General features: G+C 43.9%; 2 protein-coding genes across 2 annotated transcripts; both read right to left on the bottom strand.

The window, feature by feature from the left end:
* Positions 1–7,223: 7,223 nt before the first annotated feature.
* zgc:85858 (uncharacterized protein LOC405879 homolog) lies at positions 7,224–12,060 on the bottom strand. The gene is made up of 3 exons (XM_029117680.2): positions 11,758–12,060; positions 9,938–10,013; positions 7,224–7,518 (listed from the first exon to the last, which is right to left on the bottom strand). Exons 1-3 carry the CDS (start codon positions 11,839–11,841, stop codon positions 7,478–7,480), a joined length of 201 nt encoding a protein of 66 aa, XP_028973513.1. The 5' UTR covers positions 11,842–12,060; the 3' UTR covers positions 7,224–7,477.
* An 855-nt stretch (positions 12,061–12,915) lies between these two features.
* si:ch73-265d7.2 (C-type natriuretic peptide 2) lies at positions 12,916–14,446 on the bottom strand. The gene is made up of 2 exons (XM_010864918.3): positions 14,163–14,446; positions 12,916–13,743 (listed from the first exon to the last, which is right to left on the bottom strand). Exons 1-2 carry the CDS (start codon positions 14,277–14,279, stop codon positions 13,459–13,461), a joined length of 402 nt encoding a protein of 133 aa, XP_010863220.2. The 5' UTR covers positions 14,280–14,446; the 3' UTR covers positions 12,916–13,458.
* Between the last annotated feature and the right edge of the window lie 5,091 nt (positions 14,447–19,537).

Below are 19,537 nucleotides of genomic sequence, written 5' to 3'. Positions count from 1 at the left end.
ATATTGACCATATTACTTATACCACCTGTGGCTTTTTAAATTGTAATTAATGTCTGTTGCTAAATTAGTAATGAGTTCTAAACCCACAAATTATCAGCTAGACCCGATTCCAACAAAATTAGTTAAGGAGCTATTTCCTGTGCTAGGTCAGCCAATGTTGACCATAATAAAGTGCTCCCTTTCCTCCGGATGTGTACCAAACCCACTAAAAATAGCGGAAATAAAGCCTCCTCTGAAAAATCTCATCTGGATTTAGCTATATTTAACAATTATAGGCCAATATCGAACCTCCCGTTCCACTCAGAAATCTTAGATGAATCTGTTTCCCAAAAAAGGAATGCCTTCCTGAAGACAAATAACATTTATGAAATGCTCCACTCTGGTTTCAGACCCCATCATAGTACTGAGACTGCACTCGTGAAGGTAACAAATGACCTTCAAATGGCCTCAGACAAAGGTTCCACATCCATCCTGTTGCTTCTTTATCTTAGTGCTGCTTTTGACACTATTGATCACTCCCTTCTCTTAGAGAGACTGGAAACCCATATTGGACTATGTGGACATGTTTATTTATTGACTTATTTATCTGAAAGATATCAGTTTGTTAGTGTGGATGGCATATCCTCTGACAAGTCAAAGGTATGTTTTGATGACCTTCAAGGCTCAGTTTTGGGCCCATTATTGTTCTCACTATATATGCTCCCTCTGGGCGATATAATCCGGAATCAAAATGTCAACTTTCACTGTTATGATGATGACACACAGTTATATATTTCAATGAAGCATGGAGAAGCCCCAAAATTACCTACTTTGGAAGCATGCTTTTCAGATATTAGGAAGTTGATGACAGAGAACCTCTTGCTTTTAAACTCAAGAAAAACAGAAATGCTCCCAAGAAACAAAATAGCTTTTTAGGACCCAAGAAACAAAGAGCTTTGTTAGCAGATCTCACTGTGAACCTCGACGGCTGCATGGTCGTATCCCAAAGAACTATAAGAAACCTCAGCGTTACCCTTGACCCTGACGTTACCCTTACCCTTGACCCTGACCTCTCCATTGATGAACATAAATATATCTCAAGAGTTGCTTATTTTTATCTTCAGAAACATTCTAGCAAAAACTGATGCAGAAAAACAAATCCATGCTTTGTTCACTTCTAGATTAAGATTACTGCAATGCTCTTCTTTCCGGTTACCCTGATAGATATGTAAACAAGAAACCAGGCAAGCCTAGTTCAGCTGGCCCGCAATAAAAAGAGTTGCCATCTCCAGATTCAAACCTGGGTCGCCCACGCAAAAGGCTGTGTTGTTAACCACTACACCACAGAGCTGTACATTTGCTGGCTCTCAGTATACCCTCTTGCCTATAGTGACACCCAGCATCTGTATATCCTGAACAAATCCTCTTTTGCCACTGGCCATTTTAATAGTGAATTGGCCATTCATGAATGACATTGATACAGTTAAACTGACTCATGTTTCTGACAAATTTTACCTCCACCACAAATAGCATCTATGTATGGCGTTTGCACCTGGCCATTTTAACAACGTATTAGCCAGTAATAAGCTTAACTGGTATCTACTGCCTTACTGAAATAGTCATAAGAATTGAGCAAATGCTAGCGAGTCTGACAAAGCTATTTCATTTCATGGCATAAGAAAATTTTTCTTTCATTGCAACATTTTTTACTTTCATTCGTGAATGACATTTATACAGTAGCTATCAATAAAGATGACAATAAATAACTTTTTCATCAAGTGAAAAGATGAGAGAATCGTGGAATCTACCAGAAACAATAAATGTCATGGCTCTCAATAGATTCAAACTTAGGTCTTCCACATGAGAGGCACAGTCTTTAACCACTACGCCATCACATTACAGCACTGACATTACTGTTACGCTAGACTCCATTGAGGATTGTATTAAACTCACCCTAGCGTCTATGAACTGTATTGATTTTGCCACTGGCCGTTTTAATCGCTTATTAGCCAGTAATGGGCTTACTAGTATCTACTAACTTCATAATTCATAATGCGTACATCACTTCACCTGTGAGGAGATACAAACTCGGGACCTATAGTTCACCAGTCCGCTTCTCTAACCCCTAGGGCAGGGTTAGGGTTAGTCGTCAGTTAGTCACTCTTCTTAGTCGGCTCCGCTTACGCGATCCAGCAATAAACTTCCATTAGTTCTGCACACGGCTGCTGGAATCCTAACTAGAAAAAAAAAAATTGAACACTTCTCCTGTACTAGCCTCTTTACACTGACTACCTTTTAGGTTTAGGGCTGATTTTAAGGTTTTACTGTTAACCTGTAAATCAATACATGGACTTGCTCCTACTTACCTTGCTGAAAGGATCCAGCCATACATACCTACACGTGACCTACGATTGCAAGATGCAGGCCTTTTAATTGTACAAAGAATTTCTAAACAAACAGCTGGCGGCAGGGCCTTCTCTCATAGAGCTCCACTTCTGTGGAATTATTTGCCAATGAAAGTTAGAAATGCAAACTCAGTGCAAACTTTCAAGTGTCTACTAAAGGCTCATCTCTACAGCAAAGTTTATAATTAGGTGTAGCCTGGCCCAGGGGCATGAAGGTGACCAGAAGGCTTGATACTGTCCACCCTTGATGTTCTGCCAGGTGGGCTCTCGTCACCACTGGGATGCCCTCCCTTCAATTACATTTCGGGGGCGGAGTCACTGGCTTGTTGTTGTCTCTCTGTTGCGCACTTGTGCAATTGGGCTGTACTCTGCTGGCAATACTCGGCCCTCATTCAGGGTGGTTGCGGTTGGTGGGGGTCCCTTTGGCTGATGCTTGGCAATGTAGGTGGATTGATTTCCTGCCTGTTGGGCCCTGTCTGGGGCCTCCCCCAGATAGGGCCACAGTGTCACTGGACCCCCCTATCTCAGCCCCAAGATCTTACGCTGCTATATTATTGTGCTGGGGGAGTTGGGTCAGTTGTCCTTCTCTACAGTATACATCAGGTTAGTCTGATGGGCCTCTACAGTATACATCAGGTTAGTCTGATGGGCCCCTAAAATATATATAAGATTATAGTGGACCAATAAATAACATCCCAGAGGTTCTCAGTTGGATTCGGGTCGGGGGAACATAAGGGCCAGTCAATGGCATCAATGCCTTTGTCATCCAGGAACTGCCTACACACTCTGGCCACATGAGGCCGGGTATTGTTTTGAGCAGTGTAGTTCTGTTGTCTTTTTGAAAATGTTTATTATTATTAATTTGTATTCTTTGTGTCTTTATTTGTATTCTTTTTTCCAGATTTTAGCCGATAACTAATTAATTGATTGGAATTCATTTACTACTCATAAAATGTTTCTTACTGTAAGTTGCTGTGTCTGCTAAATTAAACACATTTAAATTGAGGTCTCTGAGGATGTAATTAGGTTTGGTCAGGCAGCTGTGGAAGTTACTGGCTTTTATTTTGTTAAATAGGTGAATTCCTTCAAAATGTCCTTAGTGTCCTGAAGCCTGCTTATTGCTTTCTGCATGTTCAGGCTGTTGATCTGTGCAGTGCTGGGAAGGTCATTAGTGCTTCTTTACAATCTATAGTTTTTAGATAGTAGTTGCCAACCCAGTGATGGCCAAACAAGGCTGCATTAGCGTTATTTTAGCAGCAGGATATTATGCTAGCAGGACTCAGATTTTCTTTATTATAATAAAAGCCATCATTGAAATTTAAGGCAATATAGTTAACAATATAGTCTGTAAAGAATAACAGACAAGAACAACATTGGAACAGACATTAAACATAAAATGTACAGACTAGATTAACTATATTGCCTTAAACATTTCGGTAATGGCTTTTATTTTGATAGAAAATTGGAATTGGCGTGATGCCATCAGACTAACCTGCCAATGAAGCCTCGAATCGCCATCACTATCCCCACCACAAAGTGATAAAAAAACAATGAGCTGGCAACTGACGGAGAGCATTGTTCTCTCCACTGTTGGTCAACCAACATGTTGCCCCCCCTACAGAGACTGACAGGTACTGACCCAAGTGATCTGGACATGTTGACCCCCTACAGAGACTGACAGAGACTGACCCAAGTGATCTGGACATGTTGACCCCCTACAGAGACTGACAGGTACTGACCCAAGTGATCTGGACATGTTGACCCCCTACAGAGACTGACAGAGACTGACCCAAGTGATCTGGACATGTTGACCCCCTACAGAGACTGACAGAGACTGACCCAAGTGATCTGGACATGTTGACCCCCTACAGAGACTGACAGGTACTGACCCAAGTGATCTGGACATGTTGACCCCCTACAGAGACTGACAGGTACTGACCCAAGTGATCTGGACATGTTGACCCCCTACAGAGACTGACAGAGACTGACCCAAGTGATCTGGACATGTTGACCCCCTACAGAGACTGACAGAGACTGACCCAAGTGATCTGGACATGTTGACCCCCTACAGAGACTGACCCAAGTGATCTGGACATGTTGACCCCCTACAGAGACTGACAGGTACTGACCCAAGTGATCTGGACATGTTGACCCCCTACAGAGACTGACCCAAGTGATCTGGACATGTTGACCCCCTACAGAGACAGACAGGTACTGACCCAAGTGATCTGGACATGTTGACCCCCTACAGAGACTGACAGAGACTGACCCAAGTGATCTGGACATGTTGACCCCCTACAGAGACTGACCCAAGTGATCTGGACATTTTGACCCCCTACAGAGACTGACCCAAGTGATCTGGACATGTTGACCCCCTACAGAGACTGACAGGTACTGACCCAAGTGATCTGGACATGTTGACCCCCTACAGAGACAGACCCAAGTGATCTGGACATGTTGACCCCCTACAGAGACTGACAGGTACTGACCCAAGTGATCTGGACATGTTGACCCCCTACAGAGACTGCTTTAGAAAATCTCCAGTGATGTGGATCTTTTAACAGTGTGTAAACAAGTGCAGGGATATAAGGAAGCATTCCCCAAGCCTTAGAGAAAAATATCTGTTTTATTTGTATAAAACCTGTCAGCATAGCGTCTTCTAGGAGTGAGGTGGACTGACAGACACAGGGGACGTCTCCCTGCAGTCTCAGCCTCTAGGGGGCGCTGCTTCACACAACAATACCACTGGGGTTCAGCCACCACTGAGCACAAAACAATGTGAGAGATGAATAGAGAACAATCAGTAGTTACACACACACACACACACACACACACACACACACACTGTGACACACCTGGGCTTCAAGCACTACTAATAAGCCGTGTCACCAAAACAAAAAATGTACCAAATATAAAAACGACATAGTGATGGAGAACTGAACTGTTTGGACACAGACAGGAGAGAAAGATGGGCCAGGGGAGAGGGATTGACTGAGGGAGAGATTGTCTGTTAAAGACTACCTATCCACTAATGCCACAAGTTGTCTGTTAAAGACTACCTATCCACTAATGCCAAAATGTGGACTAAAAGTAGTCAAAAAGAAGAAAAAACCCTGAGTTCTTATATCTCTCAGATATAGGATATCCACTTCAAATACATATTAATTTTTCCATATGGCTACCTGTTCAGCCACAGTAATTTGACTGTAACTTGAAATAATTTTAAATTATTATTTTTATGACACCTGCAAAGCTCCAAAATATCTTTCACAAATTAACACACATTAAGAGCCATGACTTCTGAATAGCAGGTTAGCTTACTTTCCCTGGATGGAGAGAACATTTGTTGGAGGTACAGTGAGGGAAAAATAATTTGATCCCCTGTTGATTTTGTACATTTGCCCACTGACAAAGAAATTATCAGTCTATACTTTTAATGGTAGGTTTATTTGAACAGGGAGAGACAGAATAACAAAAAATATCCAGAAAAACACATCAAAAATGTTATAAATTGATTTGCATTTTAATGAGTGAAATAAGAATTTGACCCCTCTGCAAAACATGACTTAGTACTTGGTGGCAAAACCCTTGTTGGCAATCACAGAGGTCAGTTGGCCACCAGGTTTGCACACATCTCAGGAGGGATTTTGTTCCACTCCTCTTTGCAGATCTTCTCCAAGTCATTAAGGTTTTGAGACTGACGTTTGGCAACTCGAACCTTCAGCTCCCTCTACAGATTTTCTATGGGATTAAGGTCTGGAGACTGGCTAGGCCACTCCAGGATCTAAATGTGCTTCTTCTTGAGCCACTCCTTTGTTGCCTTGGCTGTGTGTTTAGGGTCATTGTCATGCTGGAATACTCATCCACGACCCATTTTCAATGACCTGGCTGAGGGAAGGAGGTTCTCACCCAAGATTTGACGGAACATCGTCCCTTTGATGTGGCGAAGTTGTCCTGTCCCCTTAGCAGAAAAACACCCCCAAAGCATCATGTTTCCACCTCCATGTTTAAAGGTGGGGTTGGTGTTCTTGGGGTCATAGGCAGCATTCCTCCTCCTCCAAAAACGGCAAGTTGAGTTGATGCCAAAGAGCTCGATTTTGGTCTCATCTGACCACAACACTTTCACCCAGTTCTCCTCTGAATCATTCAGATGTTCATAGTCAAACTTCAGATGGGTCTGTACATGTGCTTTCTTGAGCAGGGGGACCTTGCGGACACTGCAGGATTTCAGTCCTTCACGGTGTGTCACCAAATGTTTTCTCGGTGACTATGGTCCCAGCTGCCTTGAGATCCTCCCTTGTAGTTCTGGGCTGATTCCTCGACGTTCTCATGATCATTGCAACTCCACGAGGTGAGATATTGCATGGAGCCCCAGACCGACAGAGATTCACAGTTCTTTTGTGTTTCTTCCATTTGCGAATAATCGCACCAACTGTTGTCACCTTCTCACCAAGCTGCTTGCCGATGGTCTTGTAGCCCATTTCAGCCTTATGTTGGTCTACAATCTTGACCCTGAAATCCTTGGACAGCTCTTTGGTCTTGGCCATGGTGGAGATTTTGGAATCTGATTGATTGCTTCTGTGTACAGGTGTCTTTTATACAGGTAACAAGCTGAGATTAGGAGCACTCAGCTTTCAGCTTGTTACCTGTATAAAAGACACCTGGGAGCCAATCTTTCAGATTGAGAGAAAATCAAATACTTATTTCACTCATTAAATGCACATCAATTTATACATTTCTGGATTTTTGTTGTTGTTATTCTGTCTCTCACTGCTCAAATAAACCTACCATTATAATTATAGACTGATCATTTCTTTGTCAGTGGGTAAATGTACAAAATCAGCAGGGGATCAAATAATTTTTTCCCCTCACTTTATGGACCAAGATGGAGGGATAGAAAGAAAGAGATGGATTGTTGGAGAGAGATTGATGGATTAATGGTGTAATGTAGTTCACAATGTGTAGAACGAGCTGCTGTTCCACAGAGGGAGGACGAGGGGAAGACAACGCTGGCCGTGGGTCTCTGGAGCAGGGAAGGGGTGAGGCTGTTGGTGTGTTCCCCCCAGATGAGGCTCAGTGCTGGGCTTCGGTCATCACAACCCCTGTCTAATACTCTGGATGATCTGAAAGATAGCTGAGAGAAACAGAGAGGAATCACCTTTGATAAGCTCTATCATTATACTGTAACCAAGCAGCTGGTATTAAGACCCATGTCCATCATTATACTGTCACCAAGCGGCTGGTAATCAGACATGTCCATCATTATACTGTCACCAAGCGGCTGGTAATCAGACATGTCCATCATTATACTGTCACCAAGCGGCTGGTAATCAGACATGTCCATCATTATACTGTCACCAAGCGGCTGGTAATCAGACATGTCCATCATTATACTGTCACCAAGCGGCTGGTAATCAGACATGTCCATCATTATACTGTCACCAAGCGGCTGGTAATCAGACATGTCCATCATTATACTGTCACCAAGCGGCTGGTAATCAGACATGTCCATCATTATACTGTCACCAAGCGGCTGGTAATCAGACATGTCCATCATTATACTGTCACCAAGCGGCTGGTAATCAGACATGTCCATCATTATACTGTAACCAAGCAGCTGGTATTAAGACCCATGTCCATCATTATACTGTCACCAAGCGGCTGGTAATCAGACATGTCCATCATTATACTGTCACCAAGCGGCTGGTAATCAGACATGTCCATCAATGTACATATTATGGCCAGTACATAACATTTGAAACACCCCAACTAGGGCTGCCACGATTATGACATTTTAGTTGACAGTTAATTGTTGCACAAATAATGGCGAGTAATGATTTAATTGGTTATATTGTATACTGGTTCTCAGCAGGAAACCGATGGAGTGCCTCCTCCGGGTAGGGAATGAGGCGTTACCCCAAGTAAAGGAGTTCAAGTATCTCGGGGTCTTGTTCGCGAGTGAGGGGACAATGGAGCGGGAGATTGGCCGGAGAATCGGAGCAGTGGGGGCAGTATTGCATTCGCTTTACCGCACCGTTGTGACGAAAAGAGACCTGAGCCGGAAGGCAAAGCTCTCGATATACCGGTAAATTTTCCTTCCTACCCTCACCTATGGTCATTAAGGCTGGGTCATGACCGAAAGAACAAGATTACAACCGGCTGAAATGGGTTTTCTCAGAAGGGTGGCTGGCTTCTACCTTAGGGATAGGGTGAGAAGCTCAGCCATCCGTGAGGAACTCGGAGTGTCGAAAGGAGCCAGTTGAGGTGGTTCGGGCATCTGGTAAGGATTCCCCCAGGACGTCTCCCTAGGGAGGTGTTCCAGGCACGTCCAGCTGGGAGATCTCGGGGTAGGCCCAGGACTAGGTGGAGAGATTATATTTCGACACTGGCCTGGGAACGGCTCGGGATCCCACAGTCAGAGCTGGCAAATGTGGCTCGGGAAAGGGAAGTTTGGGGTCCACTGCTGGAGCTGCTGCCCCCGCGACCGGATAAGCGGATGAAGATGATGATTGTAAATTGTATGCCACTTTAAAAGTGTAAGCCAAATCTTATTGTAAGCCAATAAATACATGTGATGCATGCAGAGATGGTTCTTCAGATATGTGGTGTTTGGACATTTGAGCACAACCTTTGTGGTGCCAATATGCCAGTTCGCCTCCTCCAAATTATCGGGCTCACCTCTTTCATTATGTACAAGGGACGATTAATCGTATTTTCAAACGTTCATTTTAATGTATTTATTAAAAAATATTTTTTAATATGCAATGGGACAACATATTTCTATGGATGCATTTTAATAAGTATTATCTAATTATGAAATATGGATGGAAATGACAAGTCGACTTTTTACATAATGGTGCATTGGTGCAAAATAATTCTACACTAGGTTTAAACATACTGAAATAAGAAGCAAATAAGTTTCTGTAAATGATCTGCACCTATAACTTTCTGCAGAGCTGTCAAACTCTCTGCTGCACCCCTGTGCACCCTAACTGATTGAAACAGACATAATGTGTGGTACAGGTTGAGACATTTCAAAAATTCTGCCTTATACGATCCATAAGCCTCACCCGATACACACAGCCTCACCCGATACACACAGCCTCACCCGATACACACAGCCTCACCCGATACACACAGCCTCACCCGATACACACAGCCTCACCCGATACACACAGCCTCACCCGATACACACAGCCCTCACCCGATACACACAGCCCTCACCCGATACACACAGCCTCACCCGATACACACAGCCTCACCCGATACACACAGCCTCACCCGATACACACAGCCTCACCCGATACACACAGCCCTCACCCGATACACACAGCCCTCACCCGATACACACAGCCCTCACCCGATACACACAGCCCTCACCCGATACACACAGCCCTCACCCGATACACACAGCCCTCACCCGATACACAGAGCCTTACCCGATCCACACAGCCTTACCCGATCCACACAGCCACACCCGATCCACACAGCCTCATCCGATCCACACAGCCACACCTGATCCACACAGCCACACCCGATCCACACAGCCTTACCTGATCCACACACCACAAAGACAAATAGAGCCAGCAGCCAGGGTCCTACAGGAGACTTCTCCTCATTTACCACACGCTATAACAGAGAGAGGTTTGAACACTATAAATAAAAAGAACAGTCACTTTCAACTCACAATTAAATTTTTTCAATACAGAAGATGTAATGAGGCACGAACATCTTTATCAGGCTGATCTAGCCAACAACAGACCTAGAAGATGCACTCCTCTGCACAGAGAAAACAAGTCAGTCTGAGAGGTCTAGCTAGCTAAACACAGCCCCAGTATGGAACAGCCGCACCTCCGCTGCTCTGGGCAGGGGGAGTGGTATCAGAATGTAAACATTACTGGAGTGGTATCAGAATGTAAACATTACTGGAGTGGTATCAGAATGTAAACATTACTGGAGTGGTATCAGAATGTAAACATTACTGGAGTGGTATCAGAATGTAAACATTACTGGAATGGTATCAGAACGTAAACATTACAGGACAGGTATCAGAATGTAAACATTACGGGAGTGGTATCAGAATGTAAACATTACGGGAGTGGTATCAGAATGTAAACATTACTGGAGTGGTATCAGAATGTAAACATTACTGGAGTGGTATCAGAATGTAAACATTACTGGAGTGGTATCAGAATGTAAACATTACTGGAGTGGTATCAGAATGTAAACATTACTGGAGTGGTATCAGAATGTAAACATTACTGGAGTGGTATCAGAATGTAAACATTACTGGAGTGGTATCAGAATGTAAACATTACTGGAGTGGTATCAGAATGTAAACATTACTGGAGTGGTATCAGAGTGTAAAAATTACGGGAGTGGAATCAGAATGTAAACATAACAGGAGTGGTATCAAAATGTAAACATAACAGGAGTGGTATCAAAATGTAAACATTACAGGAGTGGTATAAAAATGTAAACATTACAGGAGTGGTATCAGAACGTAAACATTACGGGAGTGGTATCAGAATGTAAACATAACGGGAGTGGTATCAGAATGTAAACATTACTGGAGTGGTATCAGAATGTAAACATTACTGGAGTGGTATCAGAATGTAAACATTACTGGAGTGGTATCAGAATGTAAACATTACAGGAGTGGTATCAAAATGTAAACATTACAGGAGTGGTATCAAAATGTAAACATTACTGGAGTGGTATCAAAATGTAAACATTACAGGAGTGGTATAAACATTACGGGAGTGGTATGAAAATGTAGACATTACTAGTGTGGTATCAGATTGTTAACACTACTGGAGTGGTATCTGAATGTAAACATTACTGGAGTGGTATCAGATTGTAAACATTACTGGAGTGGTATCAGAATGTAAACATTGCGGACGCTACTTTCACTGTCAAATCGATTTCACAGGCAAATTACTCCTTGTTATTCCTGGCAAACACATATAGCATTGGAATAAGCAAACTTGCTAGTTAGCTTAGTCACTCGTTTTCTGTAGCATATGAATGGCAACAATGATAATGTTGTTCCATGTCGAATAATGGTTAATTACATTTCTACACCTTCAGTTAGGAAACGTTTGTTAAGCAATATAATCTTCACAGTCAAGCCTGCTGAACGAGTCACCAGTCGAAAACGTGTTACGTTGGCTGAGTCGTTCTATTCATGGTCATGCAGTCTAAATTTAAACCCTATTGCACTCTCTAGCAAATGGTGAACTATCAGCTAATATTAATATCCGCGTGATCTATCACACTCACGGTTCATTTAGCAAGTTAATTGTTAACTAAATAGATACAGTAGTAGCCAAAGTTGTGTGTATATCGGAAAGCTAGCTAGCTAGATACTAACCATGGTCTTCTGGACGTGTCCTCGTTGTGTTATGGTCTTGCTGTGTTTCTCGTTAGCCACTTTCATCCGCTGGACCGCCGACATATCGACCACCGGTATTACAGTATGTCAGAGCCACGAAACAACTATCCTGACAGTTAGGTCAACTCAACCAACAACGCGTCACACGCATATAACGTTTCTCTAGGAAAAGCGACTGTTTGTCCGTCCGATTTTCCGCTTTTCAACCGGTACTCGCTGCTATAACGTTAATATCCAGCTCGCGAAAGCTAATGGTGGATGTTGTTAGCTTGCTGCCTGGTAGCTGGCTACGGAAGTGGATGCTTCTCCTCAAGTCACGTGAGGAGGGTGTAGCGTGGGTTGTTAAAGGGGAATAACTATCTAAAATCTGTCTAAATTCATAAATTGCTTTTGAGTAATTGTTCGACCATCTCTATGCACACAACTTTCTTGCTTAGGGAGAGCAGGGTTGAGCTACTGCGAATGCAGCGTCAGCTGGTGATGTTATTCTTCCCACACAAATGCTGTTTGATAGGGCTTTGTGAAATGACGATTATCTATGTGAAAAAAACACTTTATTGTGGAACATGCCATGTACTTTTTACTTGAGTAATGTCTGTCGCGTGTTTTGAAGTTGAACTTTTCTAATATCTCTTGATACGCTACTGGACTTACTACACAAACCAGCAAGGTCATTGGAGATGTTAGAAAAGCTCAGATTGAAAACTTGCAACTGACATTTATCACAATAAATGTAAATGGTATGTACTCTAACGTTGTGTTTTCGCTGTGACAGAACATTTGTTTGTTACGTATATAGTTGTTATTTCACAAAGTTTGCTGCCTTTTTCCCACACCTTGTATTATTTTACCAGAGGGAGTGCTGTCATACAAATCCATAAGAGGGCACAAACGTGCAAATCTGTCATCAAGTTTATGTGTTGTGTCCGGTTGTAACTTCGAATGTATTCTGTCTGTCAGATCCTTTTAGACGTATTAAAGAATTTCAGTTTGTTTTACCAGAGAATCTTGTTTTTACTTTGAATTACCGAAGTTGAATCAGAACCAGATAGCTTTGCTTTAATATGTTAAATGTCTTCCCGTGTCATAGTCATGAGCAATGTATTAAATAATACTATTTAGTCTTACAAAAACAAAATTGAACTGATATTGTGTGTGACTATAAAGTGTGTATATGTTGGCAGATTGGTACAGGACGATATGGCCAGAGATGTGTGGAGAGAGAAACAGACAAATCCAAAAAACCTTGTCTGTCTAATGAGAATAAATACAACATTTAGACACGTCCGCATGTAGCGTGTTACAGGCTGTGCTTTACAGGGGACATAATTACATGTTTGGCACATGTTGGTCTCAGTTTCATATATAAATGTTTACACAACAGGAGCCCTGTCAGGTTATACATCAAGACAATAACATGGAAACACACAACACAGACACTTACACACAAACACACTATACAGCAGAATATCTGTCATATCAGTACAACATAACAGAAGTCATGTCAGGTAACACACACATTCTATACACATGCACAGTTCAAGGGTTAGAGGTCAGAGGTCATTAGTATCAGTTCTCATGTGAAGCCTCAGAACACCTGGAGGTCACATGGGGTCAGAGGTAAAGGAAATTAACCCTTCAGTCAGAGTTCATAGTTCACTGTAGCTGATTAAACACCAATCAGCAACCCAGGCCACTGATGGATCCAATCCGGTCCACCTTCATGCCGAAGCATCCTCTGGCGGTGGCGCTCTTTCTGCTCCGCCCCCGGAACACCCTCTGCTGCCGCAGGAAGTCAAGGAACAACCGAGGGACTACAGGCCCTGCCCCCTTGCCACGACCAGCCAATCCCTGGGAAGAAGGTTGTGAGGAAGGGGAGGACCCAAAAGCGGAACCTTCGGACATAACGTCTGATTGGTTGATGATCAGAGTTTGGAGCTGGGTACCAAATATATCCTGCAATACCTGGAGAGGAGGGGGGGTTATTTTCCACTAGAGTTTCATAAATTATTTGAAAACATTTGACACTGGTAATTTTTATAAGGTTTACTTGCTTTTCTCTACAAGTTATTCTCTATCAGTTATTTTACACTAGTTAACCTCTACCAGTTATCCCACACCTGTTTTCACTCTTTCTATGCTTGTATTTTTTTTTGAATGTTATTTTTTATTCATTGTATCATTGTTGCCATTACAGAGTTACAGAGCATGTTATAAATCACTCCACAATACTGGTTATATGTGTAAGCCCTTTTTGACAACTGCGGATGTAAAAATTTAAATAGTTTTATACATTTTGAATTTCTGATGTACCCCCCCCCCCAATGGGGTCACTGCTAAAAAGAAACATTTTAATAACACTGTGTTAACTGCTTCTCACTAACCTGTGTGTCATGTTTCCTTGGCGATGGTCGACACGTCACACTCAGTGACAGAGAGAAGAGGATGAGGAGAATGAAAGGAGCCAGAGAGGAAGAGGTGGAGGAGTAAGAAGAAGCCATCTTAAAAAATAAATAAAAACTATCTATTCTTCAACAGTAGAATCCGTAGGAAAAACACTTCCTGGTCTCATTCATTAAATATATAACTACTGAACGTGTTCTTAAAGATGCTTTAAGTTTGCTTTTAAGTTGTTTCTTGGTTGGTCTCAGCTCTCACTGTATCCTGAAGAACCAGGATGTGTCTGCCAATCAGGGTAGGAGAGATGCTTTATACCAGACCGCTGTGATGTCACACATTCTGCTGTGTTACCCCAGGAGACAGGACACCCCTAAAGCAGATGCCTCCCTCTCCTCACCCCACTCTGCCCTGCCATCCTCATTTCCCCCCCCTGGTCAGACTGCTATTCTCCTCCTCTTCCTTTTTCTTACTCTCGTCTTTCCTTACTCTCGTCTCTCCTTTTATTTCCTCCTATCCTCACTTCCTCTGTTCTTTTTTCCTGCCAGATGATTCCTTCCTTCTCTCTAACAGTCTGTCAGGGTTGTAACTCAGTATTGTTATATTGTTATACCATTTCACTGTTAGTCTACACCTGTTTTTTAGGATGCATCTAACTAAACATTTGACTGTATTTCCTAACACACTTTCTACTAATTTCCTACACTCTACCTACACTTTTTCTCACTCTCTCTTCATATCTCACTCCCTCTCTTCCTATCTCACTCCCTCTCTTCCTATCTCACTCCCTCTCTCTTCCTATTTCCCTTCCTCTTCCTATCTCAATCTCTCTTCCTATCTCACTCCCTCTCTTCCTATCTCCCTTCCTCTTCATATCTCACTCCCTCTCTTCCTATCTCACTCCCTCTCTTCGTATCTCAGTCTCTCTTCCTATCTCACTCCCTCTCTTCCTATCTCACTTCTCACTCCCTCTCTTCATATCTCACTCCCTCTCTTCATATCTCACTCCCTCTCTTCCTATCACCCTTCCTTTTCCTATCTCACTTCTCACTCCCTCTCTTCATATCCCACTCCCTCTCTTCCTATCTCACTTCTCACTCCTTCTCTTCATATCCCACTCCCTCTCTTCCTATCTCACTTCTCACTCCCTCTCTTCATATCTCCCTCCCTCTCTTCCTATCTCACTTCCTCTTCCTATCTCACTCCCTCTCTTCCTATCTCACTCCCTCTTCCTATCTCACTTCTCACTCCCTCTCTTCATATCTCACTCCCTCTCTTCCTATCTCCCTTCCTCTTCCTATCTCACTCCCTCTCTTCCTATCTCACTTCTCACTCCCTCTCTTCCTATCTCACTCCCTCTCTTCCTGTCTCACTTCTCACTCCCTCTTTCTTTCTCTCTCCCTCACTGTCTCTTGTTTAGCCTCACAACTTTAAACCAGAGGCTCAACATGCTTTCAACAGTCAACAGTGTCTCTGTCCTGATTCTGCATCCATTCCTCTATCCATCTCTCTGTCCCTCGCTTCCTCTTTCTTTCTCCATCTCTTTTTCTATCCCTCTGTCCCTTTCTTTCTCCATCTCTCTTTCTTTCCCTCTGTCCCTTTCTTTCTTCTCTCCATCTCAGCTCTTGTCCCTGATTAAGACAGATGTATTCTTGTTAAAACTCACAAATAACTGTTCAGTCAGACAATCACCTAAAAACACAAACACACAAACACTCACTCCTCAAACCCTAGCGACCCCTGACCTTCTGGGGTCCGCCCCTCGTAAAGTGTCCCCGAGGAAACAAGGTTGTCGTAAGAAGTATTTCCATCTGATGAGGAGGGGCTACAGGGCTACAGACACACTGTTGTCAGCCGTGACTGTGAGTAGATCCATCCCACAAAGATAGTAAAACTCGACAAATCGGTCCCCAAGTTTTTTTGGTCAGGTTCCCAATAAGTAAAATGTGATTTCTGGCTCAGGGTTTAGGCCTAAGAAAAAAAGGTTTGGTCATTGAGGATAGAACTGTTGAGGGTTGGTCTTTGTGGGGGTGTAGATGTGTCGATGGGTTGGTCTTTGTGGGGGGGTAGATGTGTTGAGGGTTGGAATTTGTGGGGGTGTAGATGTGTTGAGGGTTGGTCTTTGTGGGGGTGTAGATGTGTTGAGGGTTGATCTTTCTAAGGGTGTAGATGTGTCAAGTGTTGGTATTTGTGGGTGTATAGATGTGTTGAGGTTTGGTCTTTCTGGAGGTATAGATGTGATGAGCGTTGGTCTTTGTACAATATTCTGACACACATCAGGACCCTACAAAGTATCTAACCTGAGATCCCTTCACCGTCCCCAAATCTAGGAGACATGCAATAGTCATAGACCACAGGGAACTCTGCCACCTGGTAACACAGTAGTCAGAGCACAGGGAACTCTGCCACCAGGTAACACAGTAGTCAGACCACAGGGAACTCTGCCACCTGGTAACACAGTATTCAGACCACAGGGAACTCTGCCACCTGGTAACACAGTAGTCAGACCACAGGGAACTCTGCCACCTGGTAACACAGTAGTCAGACCACAGGGAACTCTGCCACCAGGTAACACAGTAGTCAGAGCACAGGGAACTCTGCCACCTGGTAACACAGTAGTCAGACCACAGGGAACTCTGCCACCAGGTAACACAGTAGTCAGAGCACAGGGAACTCTGCCACCTGGTAACACAGTAGTCAGACCACAGGGAACTCTGCCACCTGGTAACACAGTAGTCAGACCACAGGGAACTCTGCCACCAGGTAACACAGTAGTCAGAGCACAGGGAACTCTGCCACCTGGTAACACAGTAGTCAGACCACAGGGAACTCTGCCACCTGGTAACACAGTAGTCAGACCACAGGGAACTCTGCCACCTGGTAACACAGTAGTCAGACCACAGGGAACTCTGCCACCTGGTAACACAGTAGTCAGACCACAGGGAACTCTGCCACCAGGTAACACAGTAGTCAGACCACAGGGAACTCTGCCACCTGGTAACACAGTAGTCAGACCACAGGGAACTCTGCCACCTGGTAACACAGTAGTCAGACCACAGGGAACTCTGCCACCAGGTAACAAAGTAATCAGACCACAGGGAACTCTGCCACCTGGTAACATAGGCTGCATTTAAAAAAGATAAAATAACATCTTGTAACACATCAGGGAAGGTGAAAAGACAAAGACAATGTTATCATTGTGTGTTTTATTGTTGTATTTATCTTGGTCTATTAGGTGATATATTGTTAAACTGTTATGAACACTGTTTTTATTTGGACACCAGGACAACAAGCTGCTGGCTGGGAGGGGGACTAATTATATGAACTCCTCTTTTCCTCCCCCTCTCCTTCAGCTTCTCCTCCCCTTCTTCACCCACAGACTAAGTGATGGATGATCCATCTCAGAGAGAGAAAGAGAGAGTGTGTGTGTCAACATTTGGCATGGTGTGTGTTCTCACAGGGGGGTAAAGAATGAGGTCTGCGTCAGAGATGCGTAGCGGAGGACTGATGCACACACACACACACACCACCTAATACACACAGACCCACTCTGACACAGCATCTAAAACACACTCCAACACATTACTTAATATACACACACACACACACCACCCAATATACACCCACTCCAACACACCACCTAATATACATTCTGACACACCACCTAAAACACACACTACAACACACCAGCTAAAATGTGCACACACACACTAAAACATCCTCTAACAGACTAACCCCAACTCTAACATGGTCACAGTCCCCCTAACTGTCACCCACTGACCCTGCGTAGTCAGATGCCTTGCAGCCTGTTGAGCACTGCTAAGCAACCAGTGTACTAAAACCCAAGAACTCAGACCTCTTTCACTGTAACTGCAGCATTGACGTCAGACGTCAGTGTGTTTATGTGTGATTAAGCGATCAGGGGTGGCACTCAGACTGAATGACTGAGGGTGTGGTTTAATTGCATGGGGGCGTGACCTGCAGCAAAGGCTGATCCGTCATTGGTTGGTTTGAAACGGTCAGGTTCATTGGGTTGACTTCCTGTACAAATACATTGCAGACATCTCAGATAATGGAAAGGTATTCCACATGTTGACCACATCATAGGATACTGTAACTGACTGCAGTTAGATGGTTTCTCCTGGGTGGCACGGCTGATGTCTGACTGCAGTGAGATGGTTTCTCCCAGGTGGCATGGCTGATGTCTGACTGCAGTGAGATGGTTTCTTCTGGGTGGCACGGCTGATGTCTGACTGCAGTGAGATGGTTTCTCCCAGGTGGCATGGCTGATGTCTGACTGCAGTGAGATGGTTTCTTCTGGGTGGCATGGCTGATGTCTGACTGCAGTGAGATGGTTTCTCCCAGGGGGCACGGTTGATGTCCGACTGCAGTGAGATGGTTTCTCCCGGGTGGCACGGCAGTCTAAGGAACTCTTGTTAAACCAAGCTGACCACCACAGCCTAGTTTCAGAGAAACTCCATGGCTGATAACTGGCCAGATTCGCTCAAAGCAGGGAAGCAATGTCAGTAGATACACCCTGTGTTAAATGGTCCACAACATTATTTAATTAGAGGTCTGACACATTTCTTTTGGTTGGTCATATTATAATAATAGGTTATGGTTTATGAAATATCAAGAGGAGCATTTGATAATTAAACAAATACACCTGAATTGTCTGCAGTTGTTGGAACATATGTTTCTTTATAGGCTAATGGCCTATATTTCACTTCTACAGGGCCTCACTCCTGTCTCCTCCTGGGTTACTCCTTCAGGGCCTCACTCCCAGGTTACTCCTACAGGTCTCCCCCTGGGTTACTCTTAGAGGGCCTCACACCCATCTCCTCTTGGGTAACTCCACCAGGGCCACACTCCCATCTCCTCCTGGGTTACTCCTTCAAGGCCACGCTCCCAGGTTACTCCTACAGGGCCTCACACCAGTCTACTCCAGGGTTACTCCAACAGGGCCTCACACGCATCTCCTCCTGGGTTTCTCTTACAGGGCCTCACTCTTCAAATATTTCTGTATGGGTTGTTTCTGTAACTCTTCCAAACTATATGTAGATGAGAAGCTACAGTTCCTTCCATCCCAGACTTCTACATCAGGTGTCCATGCTTCAGTCACCCCAGAGCCCTGTAAACATCAGCTTAAGAGTACCAGTGTATCATGTCCAGAACCAACAGGCCCCTTTAGAGCTCTAACCCCCAAACCATGAGCCTGTTATCCCACAGGACCCCATAGAGCTCTAACCCCCAAACCATGAGCATGTTATCCCACAGGACCCCATAGAGCTTTAACCCCCAAACCATGAGCCTGTTATCCCACAGGACCCCATAGAGCTCTAACCCCCAAACCATGAGCCTG

The sequence above is a fragment of the Esox lucius genome, chromosome 24, assembly GCF_011004845.1.
Source record: "Esox lucius isolate fEsoLuc1 chromosome 24, fEsoLuc1.pri, whole genome shotgun sequence".
Classification (NCBI taxonomy): Eukaryota; Metazoa; Chordata; class Actinopteri; order Esociformes; family Esocidae; genus Esox; species Esox lucius.
This window is presented reverse-complemented; position numbering and strand designations above follow the sequence as displayed.